Source organism: Delphinus delphis, chromosome 16 (genome assembly GCF_949987515.2).
Source record: "Delphinus delphis chromosome 16, mDelDel1.2, whole genome shotgun sequence".
NCBI lineage: Eukaryota > Metazoa > Chordata > Mammalia > Artiodactyla > Delphinidae > Delphinus > Delphinus delphis.
The window spans coordinates 78633024-78646426 of record NC_082698.1 but is presented as its reverse complement, the minus strand read 5'-3'; the positions used below and the strand labels follow the sequence as shown (position 1 = coordinate 78646426).

At 41.1% G+C, this 13403-nt stretch overlaps 1 protein-coding gene across 2 annotated transcripts in view; it reads right to left on the bottom strand.

The window, feature by feature from the left end:
• The window catches only part of B3GALNT2 (beta-1,3-N-acetylgalactosaminyltransferase 2), a 58411-nt gene that overhangs the window by 9821 nt on the left and 35187 nt on the right, over nucleotides 1-13403 (bottom strand). For both annotated transcript variants that reach the window (XM_060035032.1, XM_060035033.1), the window contains exons 6-7: nucleotides 4711-4821; nucleotides 2287-2365 (exon numbers count right to left, since the gene is read on the bottom strand). In XM_060035032.1, coding sequence (XP_059891015.1) covers nucleotides 2287-2365; nucleotides 4711-4821 — 190 coding nt within the window. The remainder of the gene's footprint in view (nucleotides 1-2286; nucleotides 2366-4710; nucleotides 4822-13403) is intronic.

Below are 13403 nucleotides of genomic sequence, written 5' to 3'. Positions count from 1 at the left end.
GCCACTGTTGGTGAGGTAATGGACGAGTCACACGTTTCTGGGCCTCAGCATTCTCATCTGTAAAAGGAGGAGCTGGACTACGTCTGTGGTTCTCAGGATTGCTTACCGAAATACAGATTCCTAGGCCCCAAGCCTAAAAATCCAGCAGGTCTTGGGTAGAGCCCAGGAATCTGTATTTCTAACCTGTGACTTCCTGTAACTTTGATGCAGGTGGACCACAAACAACCCTTTGAAAAACACAGGCCTAAATAACCTCGGGTCCCTTTCAACTTTTACACTCTCCTCTAACGTCCTTTCACTTTAACGATAAGGATAAATATACACGATTTAACACTTGAACGAAAGTGAAAGTGTTATAAAAATTGCAGCAATAGTAATGGATGATAACAAGATACGAGCAGAAATACAGGCTTTTTCATTAACAAATTGTACGTGTTGGTTTATTCTGCATATATCTGAAAAACACGAGTATAAAGTAATAGATCTGTGGGCGTGTTGGGTTTTTTTTGGCTGCGATGGGTCTTTGTTGCTGCACATGGACTTTCTCTAGTTGCGGCGAGCGGGGGCTACTCTTCGTTGCAGTGCGTGGGCTTCTCACTGTGGTGGCCTCTCTTGTTGCAGAGCACGGGCTCTAGGCGCGTGGGCTCAGTAGTTGTGGCTCATGGGCTGTAGAGCGCAGGCTCACTAGTTGTGGCTCACGGGCTTAGTTGCTCTGCAGCATGTGGGATCTTCCCGGACCAGGACTCGAACCCATGTCCCCTCTGCTGGCAGGCGAATTCTTAACCACTGCACCACCAGGGAAGTCCCTCTGTGTGTGTTTTAAATCTGATCGTCTGTCTAGGTGCCATTTACAAGAATCATGTGGTTTATGGCCTCTCAAACTTTGGAGGCATCAAACCCATCTAGGGAGCTTATTAAAATACAGGTATCTGAGCTCCAATCCTGAAGATTTTTAACTCTGTAGGCTTGAGGTAGGGCCCAGCCAGAGATGCTAATGCCCAACAAAATTTGAGAATTTGTGTACCATGTGACTCTTCTGAATAGCACGTAGATCCTCAGATTTTAAAAAGCTGTAGTCAGATTTTCAGATATATCCAGTACAGGAGAAGAAAAATCTATTCATTTAATTCCTTTAGCCTAACACTTGAGTTATTTCTCTCTTGTTTGAAAGGAGTTTTCCTCACCCAGACCTTAATCCTTTAGCCTCAGTGAGAGAAAACTTAAGACAAACAGTTGTTTAGGGTACAGTAGTTGCTCCTTGTAGAACAGTTTAGTGCCAGTCTCAAGGGCCCCTCAAGTTTTTAAAGGCTCTTGATGGTACATACATGAGTTAACTGGCGAAAGAAAGGAAGTCGCTAGACATGAAGTCAGATGGTGTGTAACATCTGTACCCGGCCCCCCAGTGTGAGCTGTTTTACGAAACTGGCCTGACCTCCCGATCTGAGTCCTCCCCAGGGCTGAGCCATTAGCCCCTGTGAGCTGAGTCCATACCTTCCCTAGCAGAGTGGTCTCACAGTTTTATGAAAAACCTCTGGACTAAAATTAAGGATCCATAAATTTTAAATCTCTATTTTTAATGGCAGGTTTGTGGGTAAAACCTGTACCTATTCCAGCCTACCCTTAGAGGTGATGTTAGAAATACTTCTATGAGGAAATACTGTATAAATAAAGATGCTAGAAATTGAAAAAAGCCACAGCCCATTCACATCTTCAGACTACCTGTAGTGGCCTCAAACAGAGGGTGTGCCCCATCCTCAACCCTGCACTATTAAAATAGGGAGACCCCTGAAGACCTGCCTCTCAGAATACGGCCTCTGCTTTCCCCAAGTCACTGTGTGCCTTCAGGGAAGCTGTGTCCTAATTCTTTTATAGGAATCCATGATCTGCAGAGCTTTGAGAAGCCAGATGGTGCACTACTAGGCACCTTTGTTCCATAGGTGGTGATCAGGACACGTGACCAAGAGCAACCGCATCAACAGTAGCTTTTCTTAGAGATCGCTGATCCAGGAATTCATTGATGTGGATGTTTTCAGGAGCGTCACTCAAGAAAACAAACAGCCACTTCTTTTTGGGGTGGTGGAGAGGGCTGCAGAGCTCTGAATACATTGAAAGCCATTGAATCAAATACTTTAAAAGGGTAAAGTATATGGTATGTGAATTATGTAGCAATAGAGCTACTATTTTTAATGACCAAAAAAAAAGAAAAGATTACCTTTGATGTCAAAAGTATGAAGATGAGGTAGGCGAGATTCAGTATGTTTTTCAACTTTTAACCAGTTGACTTACCCTGAATAGTATAAATAAAGCCACCTGCAACTCCCTCCACACCTTCCATGAATTCATGAGGCAAGGCACCCTCCCCAGCCTGAAAGAAACCAGAATAGAAGTGCTTGGTGTTTTATTACTAAGAACACATTTCTTATATTTGAAAACTGATTTGGCACAATTCATAATGTGACGCCACAGCACATAAATCCATCTAAGATGCTGATGCACTAGACTTACGCTGTCAGGATGACATCAGCATTCTAGTTTTGTCGTCTAGTCCAAGATCAGGTACACACAGTAATCTACGGATTAGTGTTGAGAATTCCAGCCTACACAGAATCACGTATTCTTGAACTTGCTACCAACACTATTACCAAGACCAATTTTCTTTTACATCCGAACTCCACCACTTAAAAAAAAATTATAACCACCTCTGATTTCGTGGAGATTGAAAATGCCCATGAGTTCAAATACACCCAAGCACATTTCAAAGTGACAGCTACCACGCAGAGACAAGCCCTCTAAGCACACAGTTCAGCCCGAGCCGTACTGATGACTGATGCTGAAGGTGCCCACTGCACCAACAGCCAACAACAGCCCCCTCTACCGCTAAGGTGTGGGGCATCTTTGGTTATTACGAGATTTACCTCTTTTACCTCACAGGTTACCCCAGGCCCTTACTCAAAGTGAGGGGCCTCACCTCTATGTGTTCCACCCCAACTTAACACCCTACCAGCGATCCAGCTGCTGCGGGCTGGATGGGATTGTCACAGCCACGCCTCAGCATGTTTACAGCGTTTCTTCTTGACGGGTGGTCAAGAGGGCTTACTGCCTGGGTAGTCCTCTTTGAACAGATCCTTCTAGCAGAGCTGTCCCTGTACAAAGCAATGTTTTAATAAGGCCAGTAGAGAGACAGTGTTCTGCAGTGGTTGTGGGAAAACTGCCATTCAATTCAGAATATGGTTTGTAGCTGAATGTGGAGGAAATCTCTAAAGGTGAGCGCTACAGATTCCAACCTTGTACGTCTACAAAAGATTGCACACTCTTTTTTTAATTGTACAATCTATACTGTTTTGGCTTGTTTACTTAACAGTACTTTATGTTTATTAACTTCTGTCTGAAAGGTCACAGCTTGGCTTTTATTTTGTCTTTAAACTTTTTCCGACATGATTACTTGCTGGCAAGGCAGCGAGACTTAGGAAAACTTCCAGCTCTACATGGGTTTCTTAGAATAGGCTACTAAGTTATCTTTTTTTTAGGTTAGCTGAGTGTTTAAGCCATCACTGCCCTCCGCAACCATATTCACTCCCAGAGCAGATCACTTGAGTCTTTACATTTAAATCTAGCCCTCACTTCAGAAGTAAACTGATTTCCTTTTGTGCAACCAACTGAGCAGTATAGAATTCTGGCATGTTTTGGATATTTTTAAGTTTCATACACAGAAAAGGAGGCAAGATATTAAAGGCACTTGCTTTGAAAATAAGGAAAGAAAAAAAACTATAAATCCGTAAAACACTGTGTCTTAAATAAAGGACTTTTCATAACCAAGAATGAAATCTGATACATGGCCTACAAGGCTAAGGTTGTAATTACACATGAATTTGTGGGGTCTGTCTGTCTAGTGTCTTTTCCCTTCACTGGACTATAAATTCCACTGTGGGCCAGTAATGGGCCTGTTTTGCCCATGACTGTGCCTGGCTCACAGTGTGCAGTAGATGTTTTCTGAACGTGTAATAACAAACCACATGATTTTCATTTCAAATTCAGGTATTAATTTATGTGAATTAGGTTAATATTTAATGGAATGTACCAAGCTTGTGACCTTAAATGCCAGGTGCTTTCCTAATTAGATTAGAGCATCAAGGAGAACAATTCTGTCTGACATCAGCACATATACCACTTGTTTACTTAAAGTTCACCATTTTAAGTTTGCCTACACCTTCTTTTTCATCCTACACTTTGAGAAATTTATTGTCAAACTGTTTCAAATTTTAAAAAAATTTGGCAAATGAAAACAAAGTCACAAATCCCAACATAAACGAAAGTGAATACTCAACCTTACTTTCTAATACTTCTATCTATAGTATTGTAACTGACATCATACTATCAAGGTGAGATAGTGAATATTCTGAATACTATAGTGTAAGTGAACTTAAAAGAACATTAACAAAAACTATGAAGAAATAAAACATCGCACTCTGTACAATGCACTAGACTTAAGGCAAAACTATATATTTACTAAGGTTGAAGTTACAAAATCATACAACATTTGAGTTTTTCATCTTTACTATGTGGTGCCTCAACATTTTCTAGTGTATATGTTCTAAAATACATAAGATTCATTGTTCCATATGAGTTGATGTAAAAATAAACTTAAAAACACTTTTACATATTAAAAAATGCTAAGGTGTGCTAAACAACCTTTAAAAATGAATGACTTACTGTGATGACTCTGAGAACTCCTCCCCCATCATTGACTGTCACTTTGTGGAGATTCCTTGACACAAGGCCTTGGAGGTCTTGGCTCTCCCACACGATTGTACCTTCAAAGCTCTTTTGTGGAAAGATGAACAGTGAGTCGGTTTCTTTATTGCTGTCATTTAGATTTTAAGTAAGTTTCTAGAGAAGAGTTTATTTTTTCTAAGACACATTGGTTAAAACTTTTACTGTGCGCTAAGACGCCAATGCTAACATTTTGGTGTATATCTTAGAGCACGTCTAAAACAATAGTTACAAAGACCTTATAGACAGTTTTACATGCTGCTGTCATTTCCCATTGCATCAAAGGCATTTCCTTATGCGACTGCCGCTGTTACAACTGCTCTTTTTCAAGTACTTGTAGCCATACTGCTGAGTGAATGCATCCTGATTCACTCAGACATCTCCCTACCGTTGGACATCTGGATACTACCAAATAGCTACTAAAATAATGTGAGGCGTGTTTTGGTGTAAATGTTTATTTTTCCCCAATACTTTGTTTTTTATTTAAAATAAATTCCGAGAGGTGAAATTACTGGGACAGGAATAGAGATACTTTGGATTTTGGTACCCACTGCCAAACTGCTTTTCAAAAACAAATTCTACCTGTAGGGTCATTAGCAATTTATAAGAATACCAGTTGCATTGTCCTCTTCCCAGTATGGGATATTAGTAAAAGAAGTTAAGCTAATTTAGTAGATTTAAAGAAACGGTTCCTCATTTAATTGGTGTTTCTTTTGATTTCTAATGATGTTTATGAATTGTAGTCTCTTCTGGGAATTGCCTTGTCATGCTTCTTTGCCATTTAGCTACTGAGTTATATTTTTCTTATTAATCTGTGTAAGCTTTAATAAATTAATACTGTATATTTTATATACTAAGAATGTTCTTTCAGAATTATTTTATTTATTTTTAAACATCTTTATTGGAGTATAATTGCTTTACAATGGTGTGTTAGTTTCTGCTTTATAACAAAGTGAATTAGCTATACATATATATATGTATCACCCTATCTCCTCCCTCTTGCGTCTCCCTCCCACCCTCCCTATCCCACCCTCTAGGTGGACACAAAGCACCGAGCTGATCTCCCTGTGCTATGCGGCTGCTTCCCACGAGCTATTTATTTTTACATTTGTTAGTATATATAAGTCCATGCCACTCTCTCACTTCGTCCCAGCTTACCCTTCCCCCTCCCTGTGTCCTCAAGTCCATTCTCTACGTCTGCATCTTTATTCCTGTCCTGCCCCTAGGTCCTTCAGAACTTTTTTTTTTTTTAGATTCTATATATATATATAGTTAGCATACAGTATTTGTTTTTCTCTTTCTGACTTACTTCACTCTGTATGACAGATTCTAGGTCCATCCACCTCACTAAAAATAACTCAATTTTGTTTCTTTTTATGGCTGAGTAATATTCCATTATATATATGTGCCACATCTTCTTTATCCATTCACAAATAAATGGAAAGATATTCCATGATCATAGATTGGAAGAATTAAAACTTGTTAAAATGTCCATATTACACAAAGCAATCTACAGATTCAGTGCAATCCCTATCAAAATACCAATGGCATTTCTTACAGAAATAGAACAAACAATCCTAAAATTTGTATAGAATCAAAAATCCCAAATAGCCAAAGCAACCTAGAGAGAGAAGAACAAAGTAGGAAGCATCATGCTTCCTGATTTCAAACTATATTACAAAGCTACAGTAATCAAAACAATATGGTGTTGGCAAAAAAACATACACATAGATCAGTGGAACAGAATAGAGCCCCGACATAAACCCACGCATATGTGGTCAATTAATTCACAACAAAGGGGCCAAGAATATACAACAGGGAAAGGACAGTCTCTTCCACAAATGGTGTTGGGAAAACTGGACAGCCACGTGCTTAACATGAACGAAACTGGACCACTAACTTATGCCATACACAAAAATCAACTCAAATGTGTTAAAAAAACTTGAACATAAGACCTGACACCAGGAAACTCCTGTAAGAAAACATAAGCAGTAAGCTACTTGACATCCGTCTCGGGGTATGATTTTTTGGATTTGATACCAAAAGCAAAGGCAACAAAAATAAACAAGTAGTACTATAGCAAACTAAAAAGCTCTGCACAGCAGGGGAAACTATCAACAAAAGGAAAAGGCAACCTACTGAAAGGGAGAAAATATTTGCAAAATCATGTATCTGATAAAGAGTTAATATCCAAAATATATAAAGAACTCAACTCAATAACAAAAAGCCAAAGAAGCCAGTTTTAAAAAATGGGCAGAGTATCTGAATAGACATTTCCCTAAAGAAGACATACGGGTGGTGAACAGGTACATGCAAAGATGCTCAACATCACTAATCATAAGGGAAATGCAAATCAAAACCACAATGAGATATCGCCTCATATATGTTAGAACAGCTAGTACTGAAAAAAAGAAATAACAAGTGTTGGCAAGGATGTGTAGAAAACGGAACCCTTGTGCACTGCTGATGAGAATGTAAACTGAGGCAGCCACTACAGAGAAACGTTTGGAGGTTCCTCAAAAAATTAAAAATAGAACTAGCATATGATCCAGCAATTCCACTTCTGGGTACTCATCCAAAGGAAATGAAAACACTAACTCGAAAAGATATATGCACCCCCATGCTCCCTGCAGCATTATTTACAATAGCCAAGACATGTAAGCAACCTAAGTGTTCGTCAGTGAATGAATGGATAAAGAAAATATGGTATCTATATACAATGGAATATTACTAGCCATTAAAAAGAATGAAATCTTGCCATTTGTGACAACACGAATGAACCCCAAGGGCATTACACTAAGTGAAATAAGTCAGACAGAAAAAGACAAATACCATAAGGATCTCACTTATCTAAAATAAACAAAAAGAACTGAATTCATAGATACAGAGAACAGATGGGTGGTTGCTAGAGGTGGGTGGTGGGAGGTGGCTAAAACGAGTGAAGGTGATCGAAAGGTGCAAACTTCTGCTTACAAAAAAATAAGTCTTGGGGATGTAATGTACAGCCTGGTGACTATAGTTAATAATACTGTATTGTATATTTGAAAGTTGCTAAGAGTAGATTTTTCTTTTTTAATAAATTTATTTATTTATATATATATTTTTGGCTGCACTGGGTCTTCATTGCTGCACGTGGGCTTTCTCTAGTTGTGGCGAGCTGGGGCTACTCTTTGCGGTGCACAGGCTTCTCATTGCAGTGGCTTCTCTTGTTGCGGAGCATGGGCTCTAGGCGCGCGCACTTCAGTAGTTGTGGCACGTGGGCTTCAGTAGTTGTGGCATGTAGGATCAGTAGTTGTGGCTCGCGGGCTCAGCTGCTCCGCGGCATGTGGGATCTTCCCGGACCAGGGCTCGAACCCATGTCCCTGCACTGGCAGGCGGATTCTTTTTTTTTTTTTTTGTGGTACGCGGGCCTCTCACCGCTGTGACCTCTCCCGCTGCGGAGCACAGGCCCCGGACGCGCAGGCTCAGCGGCCATGGCCCACGGGCCCAGCCGCTCCGCGGCACGCGGGATCCTCCCGGACCGGGGCACAAACCTGCGCTCGTTGCATCGGGAGGCGGACTCTCAACCACTGCGCCACCAGGGAAGCCCTGGCAGGCGGATTCTTAACCACTGCGCCATCAGGGAAGCCCCTAAGAGAGATCTTAAAAAGTTCTCATCATAAGAAAAATTTGTAACTATGTCTGGTGATGGATATTAACTAGACTTGTGTTGATCATTTTGCAACAAATACATATACTGAATCATTTTATTGTATACCTGAAGCTAATATAATGTTGTATGTCAATTATATCTCAAATAAATAAATAAATAAATTTAAAGAAACTGCCCTCTGAGTTGAACTAATTAAATTCTTCAAGTAAAAGAAACAATGTTTCCAATAACTGGGAAGAGCTCTAAGGTTGAAGCTTAATTAGTAAAAATCAATACCTTAAAACACTATAGGAAAGCTGGTCTAAGAGAGAATTTTGGCAACAAGTAGCAATGTCTAAGGGGAGATAGAATAATTGGAAGATATAAAGCACTCTGGTCACATCCTACCTGAATGAGGCAGCTCTCAAAAACACCCACCACCTCCCATTGCTGTAATCAAATTCAATGCCCGAACCAAGTACGGTTCAGATTGTTTTTTAGGTGCCTTGTCATATCAGGAAGGAGGTTCCTAGCTGGTGGCCACAAGAATTCAAACCACTCTAATGAGCTAACACCCATCAAACATGAATCAATAGACATTCTGGTTTATACACTCCACAAGGTCAGCATTAGGACCCAAAAGCTAAGTCCTAGACCCTCGACTGTGTGAGGCTGCTTTGGGTTAATCATGTGTCTTTCTCCTGGCAACAACGACCTCTTCCCCTTGGGATACTTTACTTTCTTCTAAAACTTTAATAGTGACAAAGTTTGGAAGGACTGATACCAAATAAGTTTCAGAGAAAGAAATGATAGGACGTAGTGAGTGCTTGGATATGAGAATTGAGGATTAAAGCCCACGATTCTGGTTTGGGTGCCTGAGAAAAAGGAGATACTATGACCCAAGACTGAAAATACCAGAGGAGATGAGAATGGGTGGGCTGGAGATGCTATCACCATAGAACGCCCAGGGGACATCCCAAGTGGAGGAGTTCAGCAGGTGGCTGAAGTGTGTATGGAGTTCATAAGAAATCTGGGCTGCAGTAAACAGGTGGTAATAGATGAAACTGTCTAGGAAGAATGAGTAAAATAAACAGAAGGCTGGGTATCAGATCCTAATGATTAACGTTTAAGGGGAAAACGAAAGAGGAGATAATGAAGTTATGTACTGGGAAGAAGGACTGGGCCAGATTAAGCTGAACCAGAAGAATGCATATCATATAAGCTAAGAGAAAACCGCAGTCAACTAGGGTAAGGACTCCAGGTAAATGTCCCCTGGAGGTGGCAGTTAGGTCACTGGGAATCTTTGCAATTATAGTTCCAAACGAACCATACCAAAGTAAAAGCTATAGTGACCTCAGAAAAGCTTCACCTTGAAACTACAAATCTGGCAAATATGATGACAAATCAAGTAATTCTCTGTCCAGTCCAGTCAACTGACCCTTGGCACCTGTACTCTGCCCGGCACCCAACTCCATTTTGTTTGACTGGGTTGTGATATAACATCAACAATGTTGACTAAACTGAGTAATTACCAGAAAAACTCATTGGCCCAAAAAGTGATCCTGCTTTTTTATTCACTCAACTGATAACCAGCTGTTTTTGTTATGAGAGGAGGGAGGGGTTCTACCTTCTCCACCTCCCCTGTAGCTGCTCCCATGGCACAGTTAAATTTCTATTCCCCACTTCTCTCCCATGCCTACTTTCTACTCTCATACAGAGTAATCACAAAGCCAGGAATCTCTGCAGATGCGAAACAGCTTCTTTATGGCAACTCCCTGCTAAAATCATAAAACCAAAGGAAAAGGTAGGAAAGAACAGCACGGTGTAGGCTGGAAAAATGAGCTCTCATCAGTCCTCTCACCCATAACGTGAGCTATGTGCAACCTGTGCTGTCCACTCTTCTGTGTCCTATTTCTAACTCGTCATCCAAACCAACAGAGTAGCTTAAACATACACAGTACTTTTGTACCTGTAACGGTTAACGATTTCTTGTGGATTGGAGAAATGACTACCTCTAAAGAATTTCAACTTTCATAAAAAATAAGTATATAAGTACCCATGATACTAACAATACTGTCTCTAGTGACTCGTGTTGAATGAAAATAGTCTTTTTATTGAAATTAGTTTCAGGTTTCAGGTGCACTAAGAGAAATATGAAATTAGAGAAATAAATATTTTAAAAGAAACACACAGCAGTCTCCATTTAAATTTGTGACCCCCAGTGAGATTTATGCTTTAGTGAGTCACACGACGAAAACAGTGCAAGAGCCCTGCTTAGCTGACAAGCCATACTGCTGACGTTACTCTAGCCGACTGTGAAGTGTGGAAGGAATAAGATGATGAACAAATCAACCACTTCTCCCTCGCAACTGGGATCAACGATCTGTTCTTCGGGCATACTCTGCTGATGGTAGGCAGGCAGGCAAACCCATCCATCACTATCATGTTTTCTGTGCAAATAAGCCCAATTAGGCTTGAGGCAGCAAAAATGAGTATCTATATAAAATTAAACAGGTTTTCAACAAAAATAGGATTTTGTGTAAAAGGAAAGAATATGTTATCTTTAAAAGTTTTTTTTCTTTTAATAAAAGCTAATATATATTTATTTCAGAACATTTAGAAAATAGATACACAGAGAGAAGAAAATAAAAATCATCCATAATCCCACTCCCCCAGGTGCGGACACTATTAAATAACTGCGTTTATAGAAGGAAAAAACGTTATTCAGATGTAATGAAAAACCAAAAGCTAGTTTAGCTTAAAGCATCAAGGGAAATAAAGATCACAAGGCTTTAGCCAGTAGAAGTCTTAATAACTGAAACGGCCACTACCTGACTTGGCTGAGTCCTTTCCGTCCTGAGTACCTACTGCCATATATACCATCCTGAACACTGGCAAGGAAGGCAGCTCCTTGCCCCAACCTAATTTTTATTCTGAAAAGCTTCAAACCTACAGAAGTTGAAATTACCACCCAAATCCCCTAGACTCACCAACTGTTAACATTTGGCAACATGTGCCTTTTTTTTTAACTTTTTGGCCGCGCCGCACAACAGGCGGGATCTTAGATCCCTGACCAGGGATCAAACCTGCACCCCCTGCAGTGGAAGCGTGGCGCCTTAACCACTGGAGTGCCAGGGAAGTCCTGGCCACATGTGTTTTATCTCTGTCTCTAGACACACATTCTTTTCTGTTGTTCTTTGTTGTTCAATCACTTGAAAGTAAAATACATTTCACCTTGACTTCAGCATGTATTTCCTAAGGACATGGACATTCTAAGAGAAAGTAATGTTTTTTTGTGGACTCATCAAACACTGTAATTCTTTCTACAAGGCTGACCAAGATAATGGAGCAGGTGCCATAAGACTGTGATTAGCCTGAAGTTAGTATTACAGCTTATCTTCTTTCTCCTTGCCCCACACTGTGACTCCTTCCTCTTGGAGTTTCTCTACCTGCGCACTGCTGACATCTGGGGCCAGATAATTCTCTGCTGTGGGGACGTGTCCTGTATGATGTGGGATGTTCGAAACATCCCTGGCCTCTGCCCACAAGATGCCAGCGCTGCTCCACACGGGGTTGTCTCCAGACACTGCTAAGTGTCCCCTAGGGCCAAACGGCCCGGGGGAGAGACACCGCTTTTGAAGAACCAGAAGTCCAGAGGAGGACCAGCAGTGAAGAAGCCAGCGCACATTTCTTTACCGAATGCTCACCATGTGGCGGCATGTTTTAAACATTCTCCATCTAGGAAATCATTTATGCCCTAGCGTAACCCTCTGAACTGGGGGCCTCTGACAAAGGAGGGAAGAGACGCAGTGAGGCGAAGGAGCTTGCTCCAGGTCACAGAGCCACCGAGTGGCAGCGAGGGACTCAACCTCACCCACAGGCGGCTGCTCAGGCACCTGCACCCGAACGTGATGCCCACGCTGCCTTCCAGGCGCGGCAGCCTTTCCTTTCCTATTCGTGCCAACCCGCGTGAGCGGTCTGTGAAAATCAACCCTCCAGCAGGCTCCAGACCTTTCTGGAGAGCACCTAACGCGGCGCTCGTGCTCCTGGTCCCCTCAGAGTCACACTCCTCTCCCCTGGGAATCACAGAGTCTGAGTGAGGTTCTGCCCATGCTGGTTCTGAGTAGAAAGGCAGGACTCTCACCGATGACTCGCTTCAACCCTAAAGGAGCGGACCAATCAGTGCGGAAATCTGCTTACAGCTGTGCCTGGGACACAGCAAGCTAAGCAGAATATCAGTGCTGGCTCTTCTATCCTCACTTGGACATAAGCTGCTTTAAGGGCAGGGATCTTTGTACTACGTCTCAAATAGCCCCCGTGCTTGGCATATACTAAGTTCTCAATAAATATTTTCTGAGTCAATGAGTAAACAAACCAAAGAGAAGCTTCCTTCAAAAACTGAGATCCAACACTTGGCCAATACTACTTAGTTGAGCCACTACTTTTAATTAAGAGATACCTTTGATGGTACATACTTCATTTAACAAGGAAGAAAGTTCATATATGAAATTTTAAAAGGTCATACATATAGGTAAATAGGCATTCTCATATAATGTTGATGATTATTCAAATTGATACAAACTGCTAAACTGTCCTCCAGAAAGAAATTAGCTGCCTCAAAAATGTGCAGAAATTTGAACCAACAATTCATCCTAAGAAAATAACCAGTTATGTACACAAAACAGAGTGTAAGGATGGTCACTACAGTCTTTTTTATAACACTGAGAAACTGGAAAATTTTTTCCAGTATGTTCTAGTTTTGCTTTTCTGTAAAATGCTTTTAAACAGAGGTACCCATAGGTGAAACAAAGGAGCTCCCTTTAACAGTCACAGAATTAACATGCAAAGTTTAACTACCTGTACTCAACTCCAAAGATACACAGCACCTTATAAAATGTGTGACTTTGCTGTTGCATAAATGTGAACAGCAACCCACACGCCTGGTGGTAGAAAGATGTTTCCTGGTTAGCCAGCAGGGCTGGTCAATCATCCAGCTTCCACA